The 26,723-nt window shown below is 35.6% G+C and overlaps 3 protein-coding genes across 3 annotated transcripts in view; all 3 read right to left on the reverse strand.

Annotated features, from left to right (window-relative positions):
• Positions 1–519, reverse strand: part of LOC128186545 (uncharacterized) — a 66,179-nt gene extending 65,660 nt beyond the window's left edge. The window contains exon 1 of the mRNA XM_052856368.1: positions 295–519. The gene's annotated coding sequence lies outside the window, so the exon portion shown is untranslated. The remainder of the gene's footprint in view (positions 1–294) is intronic.
• Positions 520–1,024: 505 nt separating this feature from the next.
• LOC128186714 (uncharacterized) lies at positions 1,025–5,269 on the reverse strand. Its single transcript, XM_052856574.1, has 9 exons — positions 5,141–5,269; positions 4,922–4,983; positions 4,382–4,563; positions 4,010–4,115; positions 3,791–3,807; positions 3,513–3,657; positions 2,982–3,166; positions 2,534–2,652; positions 1,025–2,178 (listed from the first exon to the last, which is right to left on the reverse strand). The coding sequence occupies exons 1-9, from the start codon at positions 5,150–5,152 to the stop codon at positions 2,161–2,163; spliced, it is 846 nt and encodes a 281-aa protein (XP_052712534.1). The 5' UTR covers positions 5,153–5,269; the 3' UTR covers positions 1,025–2,160.
• Positions 5,270–5,339: 70 nt separating this feature from the next.
• Positions 5,340–26,722, reverse strand: LOC128191965 (mucin-4-like). The gene is made up of 33 exons (XM_052864357.1): positions 24,747–26,722; positions 24,473–24,603; positions 23,765–23,940; positions 23,229–23,376; positions 22,671–22,866; positions 22,207–22,463; positions 21,591–21,816; positions 20,997–21,239; positions 20,716–20,847; positions 20,364–20,567; positions 19,884–20,138; positions 19,543–19,747; positions 19,261–19,427; positions 19,007–19,168; positions 17,463–17,591; positions 16,503–16,631; positions 16,131–16,253; positions 15,246–15,362; positions 13,963–14,214; positions 13,084–13,215; positions 12,650–12,775; positions 12,411–12,548; positions 12,159–12,290; positions 11,773–12,027; positions 11,394–11,633; positions 10,783–10,908; positions 10,532–10,654; positions 10,072–10,326; positions 9,516–9,776; positions 7,304–7,426; positions 6,458–6,979; positions 5,853–6,005; positions 5,340–5,374 (listed from the first exon to the last, which is right to left on the reverse strand). Exons 1-33 carry the CDS (start codon positions 26,047–26,049, stop codon positions 5,340–5,342), a joined length of 7,176 nt encoding a protein of 2,391 aa, XP_052720317.1. The 5' UTR covers positions 26,050–26,722.
• Between the last annotated feature and the right edge of the window lies 1 nt (position 26,723).

Genomic DNA, 26,723 nt, shown 5'->3' on the forward strand with positions numbered 1-26,723 from the left:
GATATAAACTTAAATAGTAGTATTGCTTTCATATTATAATTACTTTTTCAGATGTAAATGACTTGAAATTAAAACTTGCAGAATTTTTGTTTTTAATATTTTATCAAAAAATCATTGCATATGAATTACTCATTAGTTTCCCCGTCATATTTCAATAAATGTAATCAATGAAGCTCACTATTGATTTTTATCGACGTTTATTATCTTGTTCCCTGCCATGTGTGCACCATGCTTCTACGTGTTCACTGTAAATGGTTTCTCTTTAGATATGCAAAATGAATAGATCAAGCTTACCCTTAAAATATGGAAAAGTCGATTGACTTTTCCTTAAGGTTTTTAATCCTCTAGCACCTGAAAGGAATATATTCCCAAAACAACTGAATATATATATATATATCCTTCCGAAACACAGAAATTGCAAACAGTCCACCGCAGTTCCGAGCGGTAAATTCACACCGGGGTAAATGAAATAGGCGAACTAGTTTCACCAGGGCGTTGTATATAGCCGTCTTCTCAAATTACGATAGTGTGCATTAAAAAAAACCCACTGAACTATGTCTTCTCGGGTCTATTGTTATATTAACATTTCACAGAGAATACCTTTAAAATTCACTATATGTTGGTGCATATATTGAACATTTTTGAGATATATCTTTAAGAGATACGGTGTTTATTCTGAAGTGCTGTTAAGAGGACCTGGAATTTGCACACCAATTTGCAATTGTTGCAAGGAATACGGGAATGTTTCTTCCATTGAAATTGCTACCGTTAATTTTAAAATTCCGGGTGGAGGTCAAAGAAGGCAAGCTTTGTGTGCGTGAAAAATAGGTCAAAAGTGAATGGTCTGATCAGAAAACTGGCTCAGGTTGCATGTCGAAGTATCATCCCTCAGAGAGAGAGAGAGAGAGAGAGAGAGAGAGAGAGAGAGAGAGAGAGAGAGGCAATGTATCATTTATATATGCATATAAGTACTAACATACGAATACTTAATATGATATTAGGAAGTGACAAAAGTTACAACATGTATATGTATAAAAATATTTTTTAATTTGTATAAAACATATATAAATATATAATCAGATTTGATAAAAAAGAACAACAATAGGCATTTATATATGTGTAAATATATAAATAGTTTTTGATTACATCACAATCTATATAAATATATAACATACTGGTATGAGGACTCACTCATTTATATAACAACCTATATCTACGAAGGCAATATGAATAGCTAAAATATCGAAGATCATGTGTTGACGTTATGGTACCGGTAAATCGTTCTTCACGCATCCAACATTAATATGCATATTATGCACATACTACAAAGGTACAGTTCTACTGTACATCAGTTACGATTACTGAACCACGCATTTTCCATAATGATATGTTATACGCTTTATTTAAATGGATTCATGTGTTTTAGAACTGAGGTAAGTAAAAGGAGCAAATTGCACTCGAATCATGATTGTTATTATTATGCTTTTCATTCTAAAGTAACTCTATTAGTTTCATTCTAAAGTAATACATAAGTCATTCTCTACACAGTACAATAGGAACACATCCAGGTAGAGTTTCTATGAAATGTTCGCAAAAAAATCAGGATGAATCCTAAACCGCATGAATACTATGAAAATGGAACGAACTTAATTCAAAAGGCATAAACATGGTCCGAGCTGCACATGATCCAGACAGAACATGGAACTTGTTCAGAAAATGATCCAAACAGCATGCTAGTAAATCCAGATTGTACATTAAAGTAATCCAGACAGCTCAGGAAAATAATCCAGACGACACATGAAACTGATCCAGACAGCACATGAAACTGATCCAGACGCCACTTGAAGCTGATCCAGACGACACATGAAATTATTAATCCAGAAAAGTACGTATTTTGATCCAGATTGTGCATTAGTATATATACACGTAGTCCCGAAAAACACATAACCTGTTCCATAAAACACATAACCCTAATCCAGTCAGCGCATGAACGTGATCCAGACATCAAACGAATAGAACCAGACTATACATGAATCATTGCAGATTGCATATGATTCTAGACAACAAATATACGTAAATTTGACCCTGACGGTAAATAAAATTTACTTGGAATAAGGATATTGGCACATGTTTGGAAGAATATGGATTTCAGCTAGAGGTCTACTGGTCCGATTTTTTCTACAATAAAATACAAAAATGTTCATTGAAACATGTTAAAAAATTTATTTAAAATGTCCAACGAGTTTCCCTCAATTACTACCACAGACATTGTTTAGCAAGTAACTAGATCATTTCCATAACACAAGTCCAATTTAGCAGCTGAAGGCCGTTCTCTGACATAAGGTTATGCATATTGCATAAGAATAAAAGTTACTCATATATTTTTGATAATCTTTGCATGATACATTTAGCTTAAAAAGTGTGTGCATTTCATCGATAATATACATGTATCTTATACTATATGTATACAAGTATCTTATTCTAAAATTAAATAGGTGGTTAAGTACTCTGATAAGGGTCACAAGATACTTACAAAAAGTGGGTGTGGCCTAGACTCAGCCTGGGGCCGTTTTATCTGATACTGTGTGTTGGGATCTAGAGCTTGATACATAAAATCCCAAGAAAAATTGGATTTGGCTCCATTGTCATAAGCTACAATATATCAATAGAAAGATCAATCAATATGTGCATGTATCTAGTATACTAGTATACGTGGGCTTATAATCAATATTGGTGCTGAGAAAAAAAAATCGATTATACTTCAAATCTACAACCACTTGAATTAATAGGCATAAAATTATGCTTTAAAATCAATATTTGAGCTTGATATAATTAAATATTTAGAGTTCAAGTTTGACTTCAAGTCTGTTAAGAATAAATATAATTTCGTGGTGAAAAAAAAATCAAATTAACATTTTACGATCAATGGACAACAGACGCACGTGCCTGCTGGACTGCATGTTACGTAATGGCGGACTTACTGTACACTTCCCGGCCCCCGCGGTACGTGTTATCGAAGCCGTCCCCGGTCCTCCCCCTCCTCTCATTCATGTCGGACAGACTAGAGTCGTCGCCCCAGTTCCTGACAGAATAGGGACCACGTCGTCCCCAACTGTCTATCTTGGTGGGGATTCCGGTCTTAAAGAAACCCTCTGCATTCATTGTCCTTAAAAGAAAAACCAGTTTTTATTTTGATTTTTCGGCAATATTTGTGGTTATCTGTTCATGTGTATTTTTGTCAAGAGACCAAGACAATTTTTACGACGTTCGTGTTGCTGTGTTTTTTAACTGAATCAGAAGCTGTACACTGCTTATTATACAATTAAGATCTATAAGCTGCATTGGCTCACATGCCAATGATTAACATCATTTTCAGACATTTTCCAACATTTTCCATTTATATACATAAAATCTTACCAACGTAATCATATGATTAAGGATAATCAAATATACCTAGTATATTTTGTCCGATTTTTATCATTTTTGACATTATAATTGAAATACACATTCACCTATCTAAATCATCCTCCTCTGAGCTAAAGGAGCCCTTCTTGTACTTCTTTCTGCGGTAGTACACACAGATGATGACCATAATGAGGACGGCCATTACAAACAGGGGTATCCCCACTCCAAAGCCCACAATGTACTTGTAGGTATCTGCAACGATACAACAGTAAACTAGTTATAACTTGTCTATGGTTTTATTGTAGTAACCTCTAGGACCCTAAAATTCATACTCAGTTCACAGGTCGAGACTTATTTGCCGGATTGTGCAGAAAAATATTCTTACCATCACTTTGGATTTGTCTGCAATACAAGAAAAACAAGCATAATTAAAACCCATCAATTGGCAAATAAAATAAAACAATTACTATCATTTTAGTGAATGAATGATTAATTTCACTCAAACCATATCAATGATACACGAGGTAAAAAACAATATTTACAAATGTACAAAAAGGCAGGGTAGAAAGTATGAAGAAAACAATTAATATCAAGCAATCCATACCTGCATTGTACGACGCCATTTTCCTCCCCACATTCCTGTCCGCTTGGACACGTATTAAAGGTGTTAAACACCTGGCATGCTGTTGCACCCGAAGAGACAGGTACAGCTGAAATAAATAATGCATCATTAAACCAAGCTACTATTGAATGGAGTTAATGGTCATAGTTTTAAACCTGAGAGCAAAGTATACATTGAGGAGGTCATTGCACCCTACACTTCCGGACTCTAGACGTGTTTCATTCAAAGCTTCAATTTTTAATAAGTTATATTTTTATTTTCTTTTAAATTTTTTCTACTACAACATAATTTTAAGTAAGAACGAGTATTACTAAATGAAACAGTGTTTAATGGTTTGGTTCTATTAGTACATACTCTGAGAGTTCCCGTTTGAATCAGTGACCGTCATGGACTGTACGGGGACATCGGTACTGTTGTAGGTGACCTTCAGGGCCCCTGTGGCCAAGTTAGTCAGGGTCTTGGTGAAGTCACTCTTCGCTTGGGTCGCTGAGGTGCTTGACGTCACAACAGTATGATCTCCAATCACACTCCCAAATCTATATCATAATATAATGTATCAGGAACAATTATTGCTTTGTTTTGAACATGTTTTATATATTGACAAACAATCAATGTAGGATTGCAAAACTGCAAGGTTTTGATAACTTACAATTGCCAACCTAATATTTAAGAAATGGCTATATTTTTTATAAATTAATTGGTAGATGAGTACATTGTATTGGTGGACTCGTACCCCTAGAATAACGTGGTATATAAACATAGAAGTGTAATTGCCAAATGTCTTATGATTATGAAAATATTTCTTAATTTTTTTATTACATTCATAAATTTTATAATATCAAGGTGTTCAAGCAGATTTTACCTATGTTTAACATTTTAGTTAACGTTGATTACCTTATTTCTATGATGACCACTCGGAGGAAACCCGTTATTCTTCCTTGATATAGATTAGTCAGCTGTTGGGGAATTATCAAAACAGTGTCATTTTTTTTAACTGATTTAATGATTTAGATGCTGATATTAAATTCAGTACACTTAATATTCAATGTAACAAATTTAAGGGAAACAAAATGTATTTCAAGATCTTTTAAATTTAAAATAAATAGGACTTACAGCAGTTTTCATTTCTGCCTTTATGACATCTTTTTCCGAAGGATTGCCGTTAATGTTAAAAGTAAAAACCGCCGAAAAAACGCTTTCCCCAGACGCTACAAAAACAAAGACATTAGTCCGTACGTAATCAATGATGCATATAGTGATAGTAAAAATAAATATGTCAATGAATAGAACTATTTGACTTTTGAAAAGTAATTCAATTCACTTTACCTGGTTGATAGGTTGTTGGAGCTAAAATGAGTTGAAAAAAAGAACATTACAAGCATTATTCAGAAATTCTATTATCAAATTCAATTTAAGAACAGATTGAAATTTTGGAAGAAAAGGCGCATAGACCTAGTTGATAAACTTATCGCTTCTCAGATTATAAATAGTTTGCACTATATATCATTGGAGGTTTTTAAATTATATTTTCAGAAAATCAAATGTAGAAAGGTTTTCACTTTTAAGAATATTTAAAATCTTCATTTAATCACAAAAAATCGTTTTGAAGAAAAAAATTCAACACTGAAGAATTCAAAAGTTTTGGAAAATGTTAAATCTATTCAAATGTTTATTCATGAACAATATCTATCAATTTCTTAAGAAAAAATGAAAAAGGTATCCTTATCATGCCTATGACTTTAGAAGGCTTATATAAATGCTTATCAACAATAAACATGTCAACCGGTTTTCATATATTACATGTATATAAATATAAAACTATTACCTTTTGTGGTAGAAGTAACAGCTGCAGATGTTGTAGTTGTTACAGGGGCTGTAGATGTGAAAGATTCAGCTGTTGTGGTTGTTGCAGCTTCTGACGTCACGTCTGTTGCAGTGGGCGTGGAAGCTTCAGTTGTTTGAGTTGTTGTAGATTGTACTGTAAAATTATTACGAATATAAATATTTTCTATTAATTGCGTGTAAGATAATGTACTATGCACAATTCACTTTTCAAATGACTTTATTCGAAAGAGAAATTGTTAATTTGTATGAATAATATGAATAATGCATATTGCTATATATTCAAGCGAAAATCGATTGTCTTTAGTAAAAAGTTTTAAAAAAATGGTTAAATGCAAGAGTTTCTACATAAAAGATGTAAGTGATAGACTGTCTACACATGAGATACATATTAAAAATTAAAAATCAGCCTTATCTCGGGAACATATAAGGTTGTGCAATTAGGTTAAACATCAACCAATCTTCCTTCTGAAAGAATGCAATTCAGAGTGCGCCTGTTAAATTCAGACCTCATCGAATAAAGTGCTTTAGGGAAGGGTGCATGGTGTAAACCAGTACCGAGTAGTGCATGCGTACTGGGAAAGGTACCTTCAGTTGTAGCCTCGTTTGTAGTTACAGGGGCATTTGTTGGCTGTGTGGTGGTACCCTGGGGCATAGTTGTTGTTGGCGGGTCTGACACAGCCTGAGTTGATGTAAGAATTTGAGCAGTTGTAGCCAAACCAGTGGTTACAGATTGTGTTGTAACCGAGTCAGTAGTAACAGACTGAGTAGTTGTAGCCGATCCTGTGGTTACAGATTGAGAAGATGTTGAGGAGTCTGTAGTAACAGGCTGGGCGGAAGTTGCCGAGTCAGTAGTTTCGGGTTGGGAAGATGTTCCAGATACGGTAGTTGCAGGTTGAGCAGACGTTGATGAGACTGTAGTTACGGGTTGAACAGACGTTAATGAGTCTGTAGTTACAGGTTGAACAGACGTTGGTGAGTCTGTAGTTACGGGTTGAGCAGATGTTGAAGAGTCTGTAGTTACGGGTTGAGAAGACGTTCCAGGTGCAGTTGGTTCAGTGGAACCTGCCATTGTTGTTGTTGTCCCTTCTTCCGTTGTTGTAGATACTTCTGAACAACATTTTAAGCCATTTTCATCAAAATGTTAGTAAGCAGTCACCCAAAAAATATAAGCAGCAAGCATTGCTTTTAAAGTTCTAAGTAGCATTTTCGCTGAAGCATATATTAAAAATAGGCTAAACACAGCACACTTGTCAGCATTGTGAACCAAACGTAGTGCTGCTGCATGCTGGATATTGCAACAGAATCAAAATTATAAACAATCCTTGTTTTACAATCAATGAATGATCAAAGAAGCTCTAAAATTCGATAGTTAGGCTAATATATGCTCTAACGCTGTTTAATTTTTAGATTTTTTAGAATAAAATTATATACCTGTGCAAGTCCGACCATCGCCAAAGAAGCCAGTATTGCATGTACAAGTGAAACTCCCATCAGTGTTACTACAGGCGGCATTCGTACTGCAATCGTCGGTTCCACGCACGCACTCGTTGATATCTTTTAATGATAAAGTTACACATGTATTATATATGTAAGGTAATCGTACATGTAGATGTAAAAATAGCAATAAATTTTGGTAGCATGTGTTTTATGTTTGTGAAACTGGTTTTGATAAGTTGGGTTTCATATCTAATTTGCAGAATGTTTTCGTCCATGTACATGTATTGATATCGTATCATGATATTAATACATGTAATGATTTTTCACAAAATCACCAAACTTACACGTCAGTATTCTATCAATATTGCCGCATCAATATTCCTAGAGCTTGACTCTGCAGCGCCATTTTTATCGTTACTTTATACACAAGACATAACATCTAATGTTACGAGCCGCAATAAAAACAGCCTTGCTATTTCAAGCATGTTAAAAAAAGCCTTCCAAATCTTGATGGTCATGTTCCATTAAAACGTCTTATAATGTAAACAATTATGCAGCACTTTTGCAAAAGTCTACACCCATAATGTATTTTGGTGCATTGAATTCATAATTCCTCTCCTTTTGTATCAAGTACCTTATATCATATGCTTCTATCATACTTAACTTTTATTGAATATTTACACATTCTCAAAACGCCCTATCTTTCAGAATGCTACAATTGTAAAAAAAAAATCCACTTTACATCTAGATCTTCTCCTTTCATATAGACTACCTTGTATTTGTAAATTTCTATTATATATATATTCAATTTGTATTCTACATTTCCCGTCCTCTCAAAACGCTTCTTGCATTGAGAACTGTACAATCATAGAAATAATCCACTTCACAGAGTGTATATATATATATATATATATATATATATATATATATATATATATATATATATATATATATATATATATATACCGCTAAAATCTTCACGCCAACAGCAATGGGCTACAAACCCTTAAAGCCAAAGGAGCGTCACATTTAGGGGGAAAAAACACCCTTTTTATGGTCATTATTCCGCAGGAATGTAATGCATACAAATACAAGTCTTCCCACACTAACTTTATTTCTACTTTACAATATTGGCAGCAAACTGAAACTTAATTTTCTTAACAATGTGCCAATCTCATGCGTCACGGCTTTTACCATGAGCTGAACATTCAGAGGGGTAACTTAACGCTTTCTGAAGAATAAAAAAAAAGTTCAAATATTTCCTAAAGAATTAAATTTAAAGCTTTGTTTAACCTTTATGATAAAGAGACGAATATTTTGTGACCTAGTGGTCGTTCTTTTTAAATGATACGTTTTCTGAAAAAGACTGCATGGGTGCTTTTAGTCTATTTTTAAGGAGGGAGCAAGACCTGATGTATCAACTGAGATAATTTGTTACGGTATTTCAGGAAACCTTATCAACATTAAAGACATTCCCCGAAATGATTTTTGTAAACTTTTTAGTTTTTTTCAAAGATCACTAGTCTTGTATAATTGGCATGTCTAATTAGATCTTAAAGATCTTAAATCTTGTTATAATTGGTGGAAAGTTGAGAAAATCACCAAGCTACATGTAGTTACGTGTGCATGACATGTTCAAATATGGTAAACAGATACAGACCATCTCTTCCAACATACAACATATAGATTGATAGTAGTTGAAATCATTCGCTTTATCATCCATTATTTTGTTTAAGAGTAAAAGACAAAAAAAAAATATATACTATTATGTTATTATACTATTATGTTATTCTTTATGGGCCTTTATTTACTAAATAAATATTCAAAATTGAGTAATTGAAATTGGGCTTTCATTCTTTCGTTGAGGTTTCATATGGAAATAAAAGTAATCTTTGTAAACATATGCAAGGTTACACTATTTTTCTTTATTGCACAACAGGTCTGAAACACGAGTCCTTTACATATCGTCTGATCATTTTTCTTTAAAAGGCCAGCAATATCTATAACATGTCTTTGTAAAATGTTGTATGTTTCCATTTCTTACTCCAACATGTAATGAAAACCAGGGGTTTTTTCCACAAGTCTTTAAATTTTAATTGTCAGGTGATTCTCTCCGTCAACTGAATGATTTAAAATCTTTTTGGTCAAGAAAAACGGCCCATAAATCTATATATTGTGCTGAATTGAGTTACTTTTTGAAATATACCTATACATTCGCCAGTGGAGCTTTTTTCGTATCCAGTGTTACATGAACAGAGATAGGATCCGCTCTGTTCTGTACAGGTTGCGTTGGCTCCACAGATGTTTGGGTCATTAGTACATTCCAATATATCCTCTGTGCAGTTGACGCCTTGCCATCCAGCGTTACAGATACAGGCGCCAGTACTTTTGTCACATGCCCGAGTGTTGCTGAAGTCACATTTGCACTGACTGGCACAGTTCAGGCCATAGGTTGTACTGGAGCACTCTGAAATGTTTTAGTACAGACAAAATTATTTTTCAACGATCCATTTCTAGAAATCAATTTATGTATCTGTACTTCAAAAGAATTGTCACAAATATGCTTGTTCATCTACATTTTTTAAAATAATGGCCTCTTACGGCCGTTAGACATTACAATATTATACTGATGTATAAATACATGTATTTATGGAATAAAATTTTTGCATGCATTTATCTTTTAATTTTATATGTTTTGGACATACAAAAAATCTGCACTGTTTCTTCTGAGGGATAAACACAAAAAGAACAGAAAGACTTACCAACACACTGTCCTCCAGCAAGAGAATATCCAGCAATGCAATCACACGAGTAGGACCCTGGAGAATCGGTACAGTTAGAGTTGAGGGGACATATGGAGGAGTTCAGACACTCGTCGATGTTATCTGTACAAGTGGCTCCTTCCCAGCCAGTCTTACAAGTACAACTTCCATCCACGTTGTTACAAGACTGAGTGTTCTGTGCATTGCAGCTACAATTCGATTCGCAGTTGAGACCGTATTTACCCGAGTCACAGTCTAGAAAAGAAATAAAATTATAATGCATTGGAAAGGTTTATAAATATTTTTTTCCATATATCATCAATCGAATTTTTTTTTTTGGATTTCGTGGAAAAAAAGCTTTAAACATCAATCGTTACAGGTTCATTTATTTATAAATAGGAATTTCTAAAGTTTCTGAGAAAATCGCGCATCTCTTTATCTTTGATAATTATACGCTCACCAATGCAAGTCCTCTGATCCACATCCAGTTTCTTTCCTGCCACACAGTTACATGTATATCCGAGACCTGGTCCATTCTGGGTGCAGTTCTCACTGCATGGATTCGGGGAACATTCGTCGATGTCTGAAATTGTCAAATTTAACAGGGTTTTGGTCGTATTTCAAAACGTTCATATAACAATAGAATTATATAAATATTCAATTAACAATACTGATTTATGAAACTGGGCTATGCAAGGGCTCTATATTTACCATCACAAGTATATCCATCTGCATTCAACTTGTAGCCAGTGTTACAGAAGCAGTATTCCGATCCATCAGCTCTGACTCCGCATTGTTGGGAACAGTTGAAGGTAGTATTGGTGCATACCGTCTTAGCTAAAGAGACGAAATGTAAATAATTTTAGATTAGATCACCATTCATATAAATGTTGCGACAGGTAAGCATTTTGCATACAATATTTATAAAGTAAGTATTACAAAAACCACATTTTACTGCTTTATTTTACATTGCAGCTACTGCTGCTGATCACAACAGATCAATTAATTAGTTGGTTAATTGATGACAATGATAATAATGGTTAATTGATGACAATGATGATGATGGTTAATTGATGACAATGATGATGATGGTTTGTTGATGACAATGATGATGATGGTTTATTGATGATGATAATGATGATGACGGTTTATTGATGAAGATAATGATGACGGTATATTGATGATGATGATGATGTTGATGATGATGGTGGTTTATTGAGGACGATAAGGAGGAGGAGAAGGAGGAGGAGGCTTGTAAATCATAGACGACTGCAATGTGATTTTAAGATTGTGATCATGTAATTATGAGCATGTTTACTTACTATAACAGGTTGTCCTTGTTGTGGTGTTTAGGAGGAATCCTGGATTACAGGAGCATTTGTAGCTTCCTATAGCGTTGGTACAAATCTGGTCGCAGGGACTAACAGGGGCGGAACATTCGTCATAATCTTCACACTGGGAGGTTCCAACCAACCGAAATCCTGCGTGACAGCTACAGGAGTAGCTTCCGGGAGTGTTCGAACATACCTGGCTACAGGGGTTTGTAACACATTCATCAATGTCTGAAAAAGCAAACGGTAAAATATCAAACCAATTATAACAAGTCAAAAGCAAGATGTTACAACAAGTCCAGAAAATAAGTTGATATTTATTTAATCAAACATGTTTTAATTTTCATTTAAAAATCTCTATGAAACATACCTGTGCAATTGCCAGGTAAAGTTTCGTTGTATCCTGTTTCACAGATACACCTGTATGATCCGGGGGTGTTCTGACACACCTGGTTGGCCCCAGTGCACGGGGTACCGCTGACACACTCGTCAATGTCTGCGTCACACTTGGCCCCCGCCCATCCGGTCTTACACTGACATCCCAAAACCTTGTCACAACCGGAGGCTCCGGCCCCGCAGTTACAGGGCGTTTTACAGCCCTCTCCATAGTAAAACCCATCGCACTCTGAAAAGATATGAAAATATTGAACACTATAAGAACTCAGAATTTTGATTAAGACTCGTTAAGATGAACATCATGAGTTTTATGTACACTTATATACACGGATAAAAACCTGTTGGATTCATCATTTTTACCTGTGCAGGTTCTTCCATCGTTTTCAAGAGAATATCCAATTGGACAGGTACAGTTATAGGAGCCTGGAGTGTTCACACAGTTGTTGGGGAAAGAACATTTGTTCGTTGTGGAATTCAAACATTCATTTACATCTGCAAAGTGAACATTCAAAATAACGTGTGTTTTTTTTCTTCAAATTAAGCTTACTTAATACATTGAAATCAGTGTTTAAAGAAAAAAAGTCAGTTATTACTTGATAAGGGCGTGCTTACCGATACAAGACTGTTTATCTTGAGCATTAAGACTATAGCCTGCTTCACAGAAACAGTACCCAATTGCTGCGTTGTTGGGATCCTGTTTGCAACCGTAACTACAGTTTAATGCAGGGAACAGGGAGCAAATGTCAGCAACTATAAATAAAACCCGTTTATGAAATAATTTGATTCAAAATCTTTGAGAAAAATGTTAGTTAACATGCATATTCATACAAGAAGAAGAAAAGACAAAGTACCTTTTTGACACGATTTTCTGTCGTCGCCGAGGGAGAACCCAAATTCACAACCACAGTTAAAACCTCCGTCGACGTTTGTACACGTTTGAGAGCAGCCGTCCGAACCAGCAGCGCACTCATCAAAATCTGCCACATGAAATTAGGTATTTATTTTTAACATTATTCATGTAAAAAGATGGCCACACGATTCAATTTTAATAATAACTCAAAGATTATTCATCAAAAGTTGATATCTATGATAAAAAAGACGATTCCGTCTCCACAATATCGTCACAGCATGATTGTTCATTAAAAAGTGGGCTTCAAAATAGCATACATTTTCCCTTACTGAAAGGTGTCTTAAAATATCACTGAATGTTTTCATCTTTTTCAGCTTTTCAAAGATTAAACACACAAATTGTGTGTACATTTTACAAGGAACTGGTTGATATTACCTTGGCAGACATACGAGGTTTGCTGGACGTAGCCAGCCTTACACTGGCAGGTATATCCGCCATCATTATTCAGACATGTGGACGAAGACTCCGTACAGTTGTGTGTGGCGGCGTTGGAACACTCATCGATATCTACAAGTAGTATAAGTATATACAAGTATTATCCAGTAAAATAAAGAATTACCTTGTAAATGAAAGTATTATCCAGTACAAAAGTATTATACGGTGAATAAAAGTATTTTTCAGTTAAGTACAATCATTATCCTGTAAATTCTTCCACACTGAAGTATCAAATAAGAGCAATCATTCAATTAATCCAGTAGTTTCCTGTACATACAATATTCGTATCAATTAAGAACGGTCATCGAATAAGAACAGGTGGTATCCATAAAAAATGCAGGCAAAAGTAATTTCCATTCAAGTATCAGTTATTTGCGGTCTTGAAAAAAAAATTTGTAGATGCAAGAGCTATTTATGGTTTACAAGTAATATTCGGTAAATAAATCACTTCCTTTCCTAGAAAGTTTTCAACGTTAACACATGCATATTAATTTTGTGTCTTTTTAAAACATGTAATAAATACATTTATGATGAAATGGAAAACGTTTTGAAATTTCGGTCTAGTTTAAAATTTTTGAAACAGGAAATTAAATGTCATTGAATGAATTTACTATAAGGCGATATAATTACAAAGTAATATATTATGATGAACTATAAGCATTTTTTTATTGAAAACATATTAAATTAACTGCACAAAATTGTCTAACTTTTGCATGGAAATAAAGACAAGTGAAAATCTGATTTATGGTTTTGCAAATACAATAAAGTTTCATCTTATCACACCGTAAAAATCATTTTATTAAAGAGCAATATGCCTACCAATACAGTTTGTTCCATTCTTTGTAAACCCCGGGCGACAGTCACATCTATAGGACCCCTGCAAATTGTGACAGATCTTGTCTGACCCACAGATGGCCGGGTTGACCGTGCATTCGTCTACATCCTGGTCACACCTGGACCCCGCCCACCCGGACAGACAGACACACCCACTGACCGAGTCACATCTGTCCACACCGGACCCACACTGGCACAAACTTTCACAGTTGTCTCCATAATTTGGTGGTACGCACGCTGAGAAAAAAAAATATGAAAATTTAGATTTAAAATAGAAGAAATTTTTTTTTTTATTATGTTGACGTATGATCGAAGCGGATCAAAATCTTGGTTCTATTTTATCAATGTCATTATACATGTAATTTGCAATCACAGTATGAAAGATATATGTATGCTGAAAGACTCAAAAGCTTGTTTTGTTTGATTCCTCGCCTTTATATTCATTTTTAGGGAAACAACTATACTCTGTCCCAAGATATTTTGGATTCACATTTGGCTTAATTGCTTGATATTTATAAATACCTCAGGATTCAAACGATGTTCATTCAAAAGTATGAAAAATTTCCAAGATTTCTCAGTCGAAACGCCCCTGCAAGCTTATCAGGTTACAATACAGTGCTAAAAAATGTGATGTCTACGGAGATTTTGTATTGCAGCAAGCCCGGATGATAACGTTGAAAAATTGCGCGATGTATTCCGAGTGTATTCCGAATGGAGAAAAGATGTAAACATTCCCCATTATAAATCTCCGTAAGGAATCTGTTTTCGTTCCTGTAACTTTTTCCGAGTGAAAGATGATAATGTGTCAATGAAATTATCTTGGAAAATATCCCTTTCAACTATTTCAATTGCACTTCTTTCACAGGTAAGTGTATTTTTATTTAAATCGTCCAAATGTGCAGCATAAATATCTCGGGACAGACTATACATACTACATTGTACGAAATATCTGCCAATGTCCTGGCCTTTTTAACGATTTTGCAAGTAAAATATCAAAATCGTCAAAAAAAAAGTTAGGAGAACGTCAGATATTTCCGACTAGGGAACGACTTAAAATTTATACATGTATGTTAAAATCTTTAGCGGGACTTTATGTCTTACATAATTTTCCTATACTGAACATATGTTGTACATATAAAAAATGTGATCCTCATTTTACTAACAAATAAACTGTCTTTCAATGAAATAAGCTTTGTCTATTAAAAAAGAACGGATGAAAAAATTCAGAAGATACGAATGGGTAAAAATTTATGTTAAAGGTTATATACCTGTACAAGTGGTCTGGTCGGAGCTCAGACTGTATCCAGTGAAGCAGGAACAGTTGTAGGACCCAATGGAGTTCACACATCCCTGTGAGCAGACCCCTCTCTGGCACTCGTTGATATCTGGAGGAAACGTACATGTATCACATAAATATACCAAAACATAAACATACCAAAACAAAACATAAACATACCAAAACATAAACATACCAAAACAAAACATAAACATACCAAAACATAAACATACCAAAACAAAACATAAACATACCAAAACATAAACATACCAAAACATAAACATACCAAAACAAACATAAACATACCAAAACATAAACATACCAAAAATGATATGTTGCTCGTATTGCTTTTCATAATCAATGCGGATGTGATTTGACATGCTTTTTACACAAATGTAACTAACACCCCAAGCACTTCTACATATTCAATTGATCATTCACCACACAACACAACGAAAGCATACAATGTGTAAAATTAACAGCATTCTATAAAAAACAACAACAACCATTCACGCAACGAATATCAATTACCCGCTCCAAACTCTTTCTTTTTATCTTCAAGTTAAACTCTTTTTCTCTAGATTCAAAAATAAAATGCCCGTTCCAGATAGATATTGAAAATAATTTTGATGTTTTACTGCATCCATGTTATGGGATATTTATTCTTGATAGAAAAATGGATGTAAGCTTTTCATTGAATAGGAATCTTTTTTTCTGATTTAGCATGATCAAATCTCCTATGAATAAGTGTCATTCTTGGTCAATTAAATGTGCAATGTCGATAACCCATATGTAATTTCAGAAAAAGTTGCACGTAATTGATTAGAAAATATGTGATGTCCAAGTGGTTTTTTTCCTGTTGTACTAGTATATATACCTGTACAGTTTTGTCCACTGGACTCTAGTTCGAAACCACTGGGACACACACAGACGAAGGTTCCCGTGGAATTATCACATGTGTACTCGCAGCTCAAACCGGCAGCCGCGCATAGATCGGTCACTTAAAAAAAACGAATAACTCAAATTAATAAAGTGTCCACAAAAGTCAAATATATAGACATGTTTGATATCGATAACTGATTGCTCAGTCGTATAAAAAGTGCTTTTATTAAATCAGAATAATATTGATGTATTGTTGACAATAATTCTTATTTTTTGAATACGTTTTTAAATGTTTGTGGATTTTTTTTCCCCCAGTTCATTCAGATATTTTCAGATGACTGGTTTTGAATGGTAATTTTTTAAATACCTGGCGCTTCACACGTTTTATTGTCGCTTTTGAGGGTGTGTCCCACCACACATGAACAGCTGTAAGATCCGGGGGAGTTTGTACAGACCTGCTGACAGCCAGAAGTAGCCTCGGCACATTCGTCAATATCTGTTGATAAGAAAATTTGAAAATCATAAAAACATTGATAAAGCATCGATAAAAATGTGTATGTTCATAAGAAGAATAAGAAAAAATTTCTAAAAGTGAAATTAATAATAAGACTGTGCCATTCACCCTTCATATCTCTCTTCAATCGCTTTTTGACACAATGACATAATTCTTTTATGTTTTATCGAGGTTAATTTTGACAGGTATTACTTTCTTATCAGTTATAGGCCATTGCGATACCCCCCTGGGAAATGCCGAAGTCTCTTAGTTTCATGGATCCATGCTTGCCATTGAATTACACTCATGATCAGTTGTAATTATCTCCACCAGTCTACACATAAACTTTTTAAAAATTTAATACCTCTGTATTTGAAAAAAGTAAAACTCAATAACCTCTGATGCATAAATAGGAATGTTTTTCTTATTTTTGAAATGTTACATAACTTTTAATTTGTGTACCTTGCGTGATAAACTTTTCGTAAAATTTTGAAAAAAAAGATAATGAAACTCAAACACCCTCTAACAACCGAATAGAATTTGGGTTAATTTTCTTTAAATCCTAAAAATCTGTTTCATAATTTTCAAATCATGTATTATTTGGTCATAAAGTTACTGGTAATGTCCCACATTAGATCTAAGATTTTTTTTAAAGAAACATTTTCTTAAAACCACTGTCTCTAGCTCACAAGAATCGCTTTCAACACTGTAAAAAGTATCATGTTAATTTCTTCTCATTTCGGGGGTACATTGAACTGATTCATCATGCAGTAAATTGAGTACATAGGATTATATTTATTGAGTTTAAGGGGTCCATTGATTTTTAAAGTTCACCTTCACACGCCTGGCCGATTTTCCGGTAGCCATTTTTACAATTACACAAAAAGCTCCCTTCTGTGTTCTCGCATTCCTGAGTAAGAGAGTCGCAGGTATTGGTGGAGGTGCTGTTGCATTCATTGACATCTGGAGAAATAAAAAAAACCAAAACATGTACATGTATCTACATTTCCCAGTGTATTTGTCTGTGATAACACTACGGATCGATTTTGAAATATATAGTCCAATACAATTCATCAGAAACCATATTCATATTAAATCGTATAATGCTGAAAAATACATACTATTATATAAATACTAATATAAGTAATTATCACAAGTCATTCTTTGAATATCATGAGGTGGTCATACACAGTTGATCGTGATCAAATCTATCAAATAGCCCTTCGGGCTTTATTGGATTGGATCATGGTCGACAGTGTTTGATCATCTCATAATACTAAAAAATGATTCCTGTTTTCTTAATTAAAATCATCAATGAACAGAAATAAGGTTTAGTGTTCAGTCAATAATTAAAACAAACAGGTTTATTTTTTTCTCAGCAAGTGTTATCCAATGATGTAGAAGAAAAGAAACCCGAGCAGTTTTATTTATTTGCCAACAAGTGATACAAGAGTACAATGTAAAAATCTGTCACAAAATAAATACATATTTTGTTCAAATAGATGATGTAACTTATTCAGTGGAAAGTGGTATCCATATTCTTTCTATTTCTCTCTTCTTTTTTTTTAATAAACACAGTTTTTACGTCTGCCTTCGATAACTTTACGAGCAGATTTGCGTCATATAGGTAGATCTTACGACCATAAAATTAAACAAAAAATCCAGTAAAACGATATCTTTCCTTTTTTACCAACCCGAGTCAGAAATGCGAACGCTTGTCATACAAAACCACAATGAATCTTTGAAATATTTCAAAATTTAAAATCAAATTCAGTCTATTCTTAGTGTGTATCATGGCGACAAGACCGTGTGTCACTCTTGTGATGTTTTCTCATGAAATATGATAAGATGGATGGCGGTTGTATGTTTGTTTTTACCTCTTCCATCACGTTTCGTTCTTATTTATATATACTACAAGTAAATCTGACTCCTTGTTATTATGACTTTGCGCGTACAATAAACGGGAACATGTACCAAGAACCAAATATAGCCGACAGAAAGGTGATACCTATAGAGATAAAACACAGGAAGGAAACTCTATAACCTGAATGTCAAAGTCACTCTAATCAAGTGTTTGAACCTTTAAATTAAGATTCCTGTGTGTTTACTGTCTGGTTTTTAATTGAATAACCACTTTAAAGGGTATTTCAAAAGAGCATGAAATGTCCTCTCTCTCTCTCTTTCTCTCTCTCTCTCTCTCTCTCTCTCTGCCTTTTTTTTATTACTTTATGTTTTCTATTCATTTTGAGTTGAACGAAGGTTCTAAAAGGTTTCTTTTCCTTTTGCCAACGTGTCCTCCTCATGTACATTGACGTATATGTTCAGAACTGCCGCCAAAGTGAACACGGCTGTTTGCTTAACATGGTTAACACACGTACCTTCGCACTTGTTATCGATGTCTGCGAACCCTGCCGGACAGTCTGAGCAATTGTATCCCCGACCCAGGGCGACCTCTTCTTGTGGGGTCAGGTCGGTACAGTTTCTACCCAGAGGGCACGGGCTTTGAGTACAAGCGTCTGCGTCATTTTCACAATCATCACCTGAAAAATATTTAATGTCATTCTCCGACTTTCAATTTCATTGGGTATGTTCTTTATTACCATGATAACATTTTTTTTATTGTTGAAATTACCATCGTATCCAGTGTAGCACACACAACTGGCCAACTTAAACATGCTACTTGTGCTGCTTCTTGTAATATTGTAATTGCAGTCTCCATGACTGTTACAACCACTGCATAAAATGATATCGACATCCACCGGCGAAGCGGACACGTTTTGGTTATCAACAGCCGTCACGCTGAAAAAAAAATTAATAGGTAATGCGATGCCAGAAAATTAGTCATGAAAAAACCTTCATGTTAGGAAAGTAATGATTCAGAAATATTAGTTTATTGAATACAGCATATAATAACCTTATGTTGACGACATTGGTGTCTGCTGGGGTCCAAGTGGCGACACCCGAGCTGCCGTCAAAGGAGAACCCAGTCCCAGGCTGGTCTAGAACTTGGTAAACGAAGGTGCCATCATCAGATGCGTTGAATTTCAGCTGTATTGGCTGGTTCACCGTAGCCACTATTGGGCCATCACCCTGTAGTTCTATATTTGGCGTCTCGTTATCTGCAAATTATCAAAACGAACATTGAAATATATATATTAGTCTATCTATGAATGCTATTATTTATGGTAGTTCCCTACAGTTATGTTTTTGTGTTGGAGATGATGGACATTTCTCGATAATTAAAAGATATCTCACCTGCTGCAGCATTTTCAGACTCAGAAGTTGCTTGCTCACTTCCAGAAGACTCTGCAAGAGCTTTGTCTCCAGTCGCGAGGAAGTCGAATATACACGCCTGTGAGGCTGATGCTCCTCCACAAGCATCTATGGAGGTGTTACGTTTTTCTTCAGAAAACTCGTCAATGAAGAATGGTACAAAGTCAGGATGCGAAAAGTCCCGATGAGAATAGCCAATATCATAGTGAAACAGCGAGGTGCTTTCGTTCACTGACCCTGCAAAAAAAATTATCGTTCGATATCCTTATCCTTCTTAAATAATAAAATAATATTTTTTTCAATGACATTCTATTTTTATCTGAAATGCTTAACTATAATGCCTTTATATCAATGTATGTGAACAATTTGTATAATGTTTTCTATCCAAGCACATATACCTGTAATACATTACTATACACAATAACTATTATAATACCGGTATCTTTCAAGTTTATTGCTTACATTTCTGCCCGAAATTGTTGTAGATGTTCCTTTCCGAGTTTACAGCACTACCGGTGAGGGTAGAACCGTCCGGGAGGATGAAGTCGTTGTTTTTGTCTCCGTCAAAGTTTCCCATCAAACCAGTCACGTTTCCTTTGTATTCGTCGCTAACCACCGACTCACAACTCAAAAACCGGACCCCCATGCTGATTCGTATGGTTATGGCTGATTTAAGAGAACAATAGGTTATGGAGAGCCAATTTCAAAACTAATGAAAAAAGCAGCCACGCGTATGCTTCAAAAAACGTCATGAAAAGCCAAATTCAATAATTAATAAAAAGCAGCAAATAGTGTATGCTTTTTTTATACTTACAGCTTTGCAAAAACGTTGCCGAAACTGTGTCGTTTTCTTTTGTCATGGATAAATTCTCCGTTATGAAAGAGAATTCTTGATCATTGTCAAAGTTGATTGTCAGGTCCCGGCCATTGCCGCGAATATACATTTCTAAATGAAGAAACAGGTAGAAATCAATTAAATCATGCATTCCGCGACTTCAACTCATAAAAGCGACTAGAATTTTCAGTTTCATAGCACTTTGCTCATGAAATTTATGTACACTTTTTTATTTAAGATGTTTAACTAAAATAACTCACTGTCTTTATTCCTGGACAATTCAACCTGCATTGTCGCACCAGTTTGGTCTTTGGCAACGAATGCGCTGAAAATGGTAGCATTGATGGTGGTGCCATTAGCATTAGATGTCAGGTCAGTTCTGGCTTGGAGTTCAAAGTTAACACTTCCTGCATCCAACTTCATCATTGTGTACTCTCCGTAGCCATTAAACGTGTATTGTCCACCATCTAGTGTCCCAATATGAGGATCTCCGAAAAATCGAGCTGTGAAAAAAAAACATTTTATGTCCATAAAAATAATAATCTATCTTTCAAAAATAAGCGAATTCTGTGTCATACGGTATAAAGTATATATAATGCTGAGGCATCATTCATGATGAACGAAACTGTCTCAGAAATATAATACCGTTTATACATTGTACCATGGTTTAAATAATATTTGTAGGGATCAATGTTAGAATTTTGTACAATTCACAGTTTTGGCAATGCTTTTATTTAACCTTTGATTCTTTTGATCGACTCAAAAACAATAACGACGAAAACTGGTATTCGACAGATATATACCGGTATAAACTAGAAAAAAAAAACTAAAGAATCTGGCGTTAGCATGCATACCGGGCCTGAACCTGGCTCTACGGTAACATCTTGTCCTTGGTCGGACCTCATAGTACCAGTCACAGTGGCCGGTGTTACAGCAGGCCTCCTTAGGATTGAAGTCGTTCTGGAAATACTGCCTCGTCCTAAAGAAAGGACTGGACTCTAGGAGCGTTCCTGCCATAGGAATGGCGTTAGTTCTGGAACCACGGACTCTACCTCTCCAGTTCATTGGGTAACAGCATTCCTAAAAGAGGAAGGAATAAATATTTTCCCAGTTATGAATTAGTTAAGAGTAAAACAAACAGTATCATAATATGACTTGTGAAGATGATGTTCTGGATAAAGACAACATAAGCAGAACACACTGCATTCCTCAACATCAGATCGTAATGCACAAGTATTAACCTCAAACATGTGATAAATCATGAAAAATATTAGTCTAGAACTAGATACTGCGCAAGCAGGATCGACTTTCATGCATAGAATGTTCATATTGTAAGTCTATGCTCTAGGTCCAACTAATGATTATTCATATTTTAAATCATAATTAGTTGAATTACCGATATAAATTCATTTATTTAGTAGTCGTTAGTTATTTCATGAAAAAAAAAAACTAATTAGATTTTAAACGTACCGCACTTTCCGCTCCAGTCATGGACGCAAAACAGATGACGTTGTTTCTTTGATCTATTCGGTTCACTCTGAATCCCGGGGCGAACCGGAGCTGTCGACTGCTGCAGGGACATTGATACCTTCTCCAGGACCGGAGACGATTCAGCTGTGCGTCCACCCCCCGTAACTTGTTGTCCACATACCAGTTGAAACACTCTTTCTCCTCCACACTTAGAGATACCGTGGTCGTCATCTTGTACACCCAAAATCCGTTATACTCTGAGTAAATAAAAAAATAATTAATTAATAGATAGATAGATGAATTAATAAATAAATAAATTGATAACGATATTTCTTTTTATTTCTCAATGACTATTTAGGAGTGAAAACGGAAATCTAATAAGAAATATGCTTTTCCATAGCCAGTGCTGCAACAATTAAATAAAGAAAACTTTAAAATACCCAGTAATTAATGACGTCACTTACCGGTGTTGCCTGGAATAGAACTCATTCGGAATGCTGCCCTCTGATTGGTGTAAGAGTTGCTGGTGTAGAAATTACGGAATCGGTATCCCATTGATATTTTGAGATTGTTGATTGGGGGAATGTTAACGTTCATGTAGTTAAATATGGCGAAAGTGTTCTCGCCGTCCGTAACCAAAAGGGACTGAAAGGATACTTTCTAAAAAGGAAAAAAAATAAGAATTCAAATCACAATTTTCTTAAAATTTTGATTTCATCTGAAATATGAAATATGAAAAAAAAAGAATTCAAATCACAATTTTCTTAAAATTTTGATTTCATCTGAAATATGAAATATGAAAAAAGAATTCAAATCACAATTTTCTTAAAATTTTGATTTTATCTGAAATATGAACTGAATGCTTCTGAACTTTTTCCGTAAAAGGAAATGATAAAAAAAACTTTAAGTATGTATATAAATGTGTTTTTGGTAGGGATGTTATGTATTTAGTGTTTCACACCACTCTATTCCTCAATGATCAGCTCGACCTCCTTATGTATTGTTTCGCGTACACTACTTACATTTTCACTGGCCGAGTAGCCGAAGAAGCTCATGTTATACCATGTGGCCTTCACGAGCCATGTTGCATCAAATTTAGGGTAATCTGTGTAGTACTTCTTCACTATGTCATTGACCTTGTTTAGAATGGTCTGGTCGTTTTTATTGGCCCTAAAAAAGACGATCGTTAATTCGCTCATTGTTATCTAAACTACTTCTTTTGCATTTAATTAACTGCAACTATTCATCATTATAATGGCATTGTATCATAGTAATAATTTATTTAACATGTATTGTTGCATAAACACTAAATTTGTAAACTTTCCGATCACTGGTATTTTAAATGAGCCCTTTTTTTAGAAGAAAAAAACTGAACAATGTACAAACATCTCTCTCTCTCTCTCTCTCTCTCTCTCTCTCTCTCTCTCTCTCTCTCTCTCTCTCTCTCTCTCTATTTTGAAATTTGCAGTATCTCAAGGGTTTTTGTTTATGAAACCTAGTCGTTCTGACACATCCATTGACTGTTGAACAAACTAATGAACTAAATCACGGTTCTTACTTGGTATAGGACCGGTAGTACACTTTTCCACCTTGTTCAGTCATGTCCGTATTTCCCACCAAATCGGCCCAGAACGGACAGAGGATCCTACGTGTTCTGGTTAACGAGGACGAGAGGTCTCTTATTGTGAAACTATTGTACCGCTCACCTATTCCAATTACACCGTTTGTACCGATCTGAAATGGATAACCATAAACAGTTGTTAGAATCACTTTTTGGGGGGCCAATATTTGTCATTATATGGAGACATAAGAATTAAGATATCTATTGTTATATGTTTTACATTGCATCACTCATCTTCTTTATTAAATCATTCCTCTTATGAATACTCTGTAAAACAATTTAAATTATGTTTGAGGGTTTTGAGCTTATAAGTATTGTATATATTCAAGCTTTCTGTTTTGAAAATTTTGAAAAAAGTTGATTTCCACGGAAGCAATTGACAATCTTTTGAAAGTTAATCATTATAGTGGATAAACCATTTGTGGATTTAAAAAAAAACCTTTTAATTAACCACAAATTTAAATACATTCCCGCGAATTTAGTATCACCGTTATGTACACAGAAATTACTAATATCTTAATTACCCACCAGATTATTTACCCTCGAAAATACGCCACCACATCAAGTATTTGTTTACTAGTATCTTCCCACAAAAAATTGCCCCACCCACCAACCCCCTCTTCAGTCGAAAAAAATCCCGAATACCGTCACATCCGAAAATATTCCAGAGCTTCCATCTCCGACAAAAACTCCTGTGGGGGCGGACAGACGTTCACCGGTCCTGTCATCACCAGTAAGGACCAAATCGGACTCGCTCGATCCAAATGGAATGGGCTCTGTAAGGGAGAAATGGTTGAGAAAATGCTTTGTTGAGATTTTAAATACATAAATTATCATAATCAGAGATTGTTGCAATAAAACATTCTGAAAAAAAATAAAGAATAAGTTTAAAGTTGAAAAAGTTAACAAACACTCATACCATTTATGGCCGCGCTAACTGCAGCTTCTGTGGTTGTAGAAGGAACTTGTGTCGTAGTTGCGGCTTCTGTTGTAGTAGCTGCCTGTGTTGTAGTTGCGGCTTCTGTTGTAGTAGCTGCCTGTGTTGTAGTCACAGCTTCTGTGGTAGTAGCTGCCTGTGTTGTAGTTACAGCTTCTGTGGTAGTAGCTGCCTGGGTTGTAGTCACAGCTTCTGTGGTAGTAGCTGCCTGTGTTGAAGTTGAAGCACCTAGTGTAGTAGCTGCCTGAGTTGTGGTTACAGCCTCTGTGGTAGTAGCTGCCTGTGTTGTAGTTACAGCCTCTGTGGTAGTAGCTGCCTGTGTTGAAGTTGAAGCATCTAGTGTAGTAGCTGCCTGTGTTGTAGTTACAGCCTCTGTGGTAGTAGCTGCCTGTGTTGAAGTTGAAGCATCTAGTGTAGTAGCTGCCTGAGTTGTAGTTACAGCCTCTGTGGTAGTAGCTGCCAGTGTTGTAGTTACAGCTTCTGTTGTAGTTGCTGCCTGTGTTGTAGTTACAGCCTCTGTGGTAGTTGCTGCCTGTGTTGTAGTTACAGCCTCTGTGGTAGTAGCTGCCTGTGTTGTAGGTACAGCCTCTGTGGTAGTAGCTGCCTGTGTTGTAGTTACAGCCTCTGTGGTAGTAGCTGACTGTGTTGTAGTCACAGCTTCTGTTGTAGTTGCTGCCTGTGTTGTAGTTACATCTTCTATTGTAGTAGCTGCCTGTGCTGTAGTCACAGCTTCTGTTGTAGTAGATGTTTGTGTTGAAGTTACAGCTTCTGTTGTAGTAGCAGCCTGTGTTGTAGTTACAGCTTCTGTTGTAGTAGCTGCCTGTGTTGTAGTCACAGCTTCTGTGGTGGAAGCAGCCTGTGTTGTAGTTACAGTTGATGTGGCAGTCTCAGTTGAAGTGATAGCCTCTGTTGTGGTTGTTGCAGCGTTTGTGGTTGTTACAGCTTCTGTTGTTGTTATTGTTTCAGTTGTTGTGGCAGCCTCAGTAGTAGTGATAGCTTCCGTTGTGGTTGTTCCAGCTTCTGTAGTTGTGAGTGCTTCTGTTGTTGTTATTGGTACAGTTGTTATGGCATCCTCAGTAGAAGTGATAGCCTCTGTCGTGGTTGTTGCAGCTTCTGTGGTTGTGACTGCTTCTGTTGTTGTTATTGGTACAGTTGTTGTGGCAGCCTCAGTAGTAGTGATAGCTTCTGTTGTGGACGTTGCAGCTTCTGTGGTTGTGACTACTTCTGTTGTTGTTATTGATACAGTTGTTGTGGCAGCCTCAGTAGTAGTGATCGCTCCTGTCATGGATGTAGCAGCTTCTGTTGTTGTGACTACTTCTGTTGTTGTTATTGGTAGAGTTGTTGTGGCAGCCTCAGTAGAAGTAATAGCTTCTGTTGTGGACGTTGCAGCTTCTGTGGTTGTGACTGCTTCTGTTGTTGTTAGTTGTACAGTTGTTGTGGCAGCTTCAGTAGTAGTGATATCTTCTGTTGTGGATGTTGCAGCCTCTGTGGTTGTGACTGCTTCTGTTGTTGTTATTGGTATAGTTGTTGTGAGAGCCCCAGTAGAAGTGATAGCCTCTGTTGTGGATGTAGCAGCTTCTGTGGTTGTGACTGCTTCTGTTGTTGTTATTGGTACAGTTGGTGTGGCAGCCTCAGTAGTAGTGATAGCTTCTGTTGTGGATGTAGCAGCTTCTGTGGTTGTTATTGGTACAGTTGTTGTGAGAGTCTCAGTAGAAGTGATAGCCTCTGTTGTGGATGTAGCAGCTTCTGTGGTTGTGACTGCTTCTGTTGTTGTTATTGGTACAGTTGTTGTGGCAGCCTCAGTAGTAGTGATAGCTTCTGTTGTGGATGTAGCAGCTTCTGTGGTTGAGACTGCCTCTGTTGTTGTTATTGGTACAGTTGTTGTGAGAGCCTCAGTAGTAGTGATAGCTTCTGTTGTGGATGTTGCAGCTTCTGTGGTTGTGCCTGCTTCTGTTGTTG

Source organism: Crassostrea angulata, chromosome 1 (genome assembly GCF_025612915.1).
Source record: "Crassostrea angulata isolate pt1a10 chromosome 1, ASM2561291v2, whole genome shotgun sequence".
In the NCBI taxonomy this organism is placed as follows: domain Eukaryota; kingdom Metazoa; phylum Mollusca; class Bivalvia; order Ostreida; family Ostreidae; genus Magallana; species Magallana angulata.

Bases quoted from the DNA above. Each gene is read 5' to 3' on its own strand.
- LOC128186714 (XM_052856574.1), bottom strand. The intron at 4,116-4,381 runs GTATGTACTAAT...TATTTATTTCAG, and splicing joins TTCAAACGGGAACTCTCAGA to CTGTACCTGTCTCTTCGGGT. The intron at 3,167-3,512 runs GTGAATGTGTAT...TTTTCTTTTAAG, and splicing joins GAGGAGGATGATTTAGATAG to GACAATGAATGCAGAGGGTT.
- LOC128191965 (XM_052864357.1), bottom strand. From the start codon at position 26,049: ATGACAGGAGCGATCACTACTACTGAGGCTGCCACAACAACTGTATCA. The intron at 24,604-24,746 runs GTATGAGTGTTT...TCTCCCTTACAG, and splicing joins AGTTAGCGCGGCCATAAATG to AGCCCATTCCATTTGGATCG. The intron at 10,909-11,393 runs GTAAGTAAACAT...TCGTCTCTTTAG, and splicing joins AACAAGGACAACCTGTTATA to CTAAGACGGTATGCACCAAT.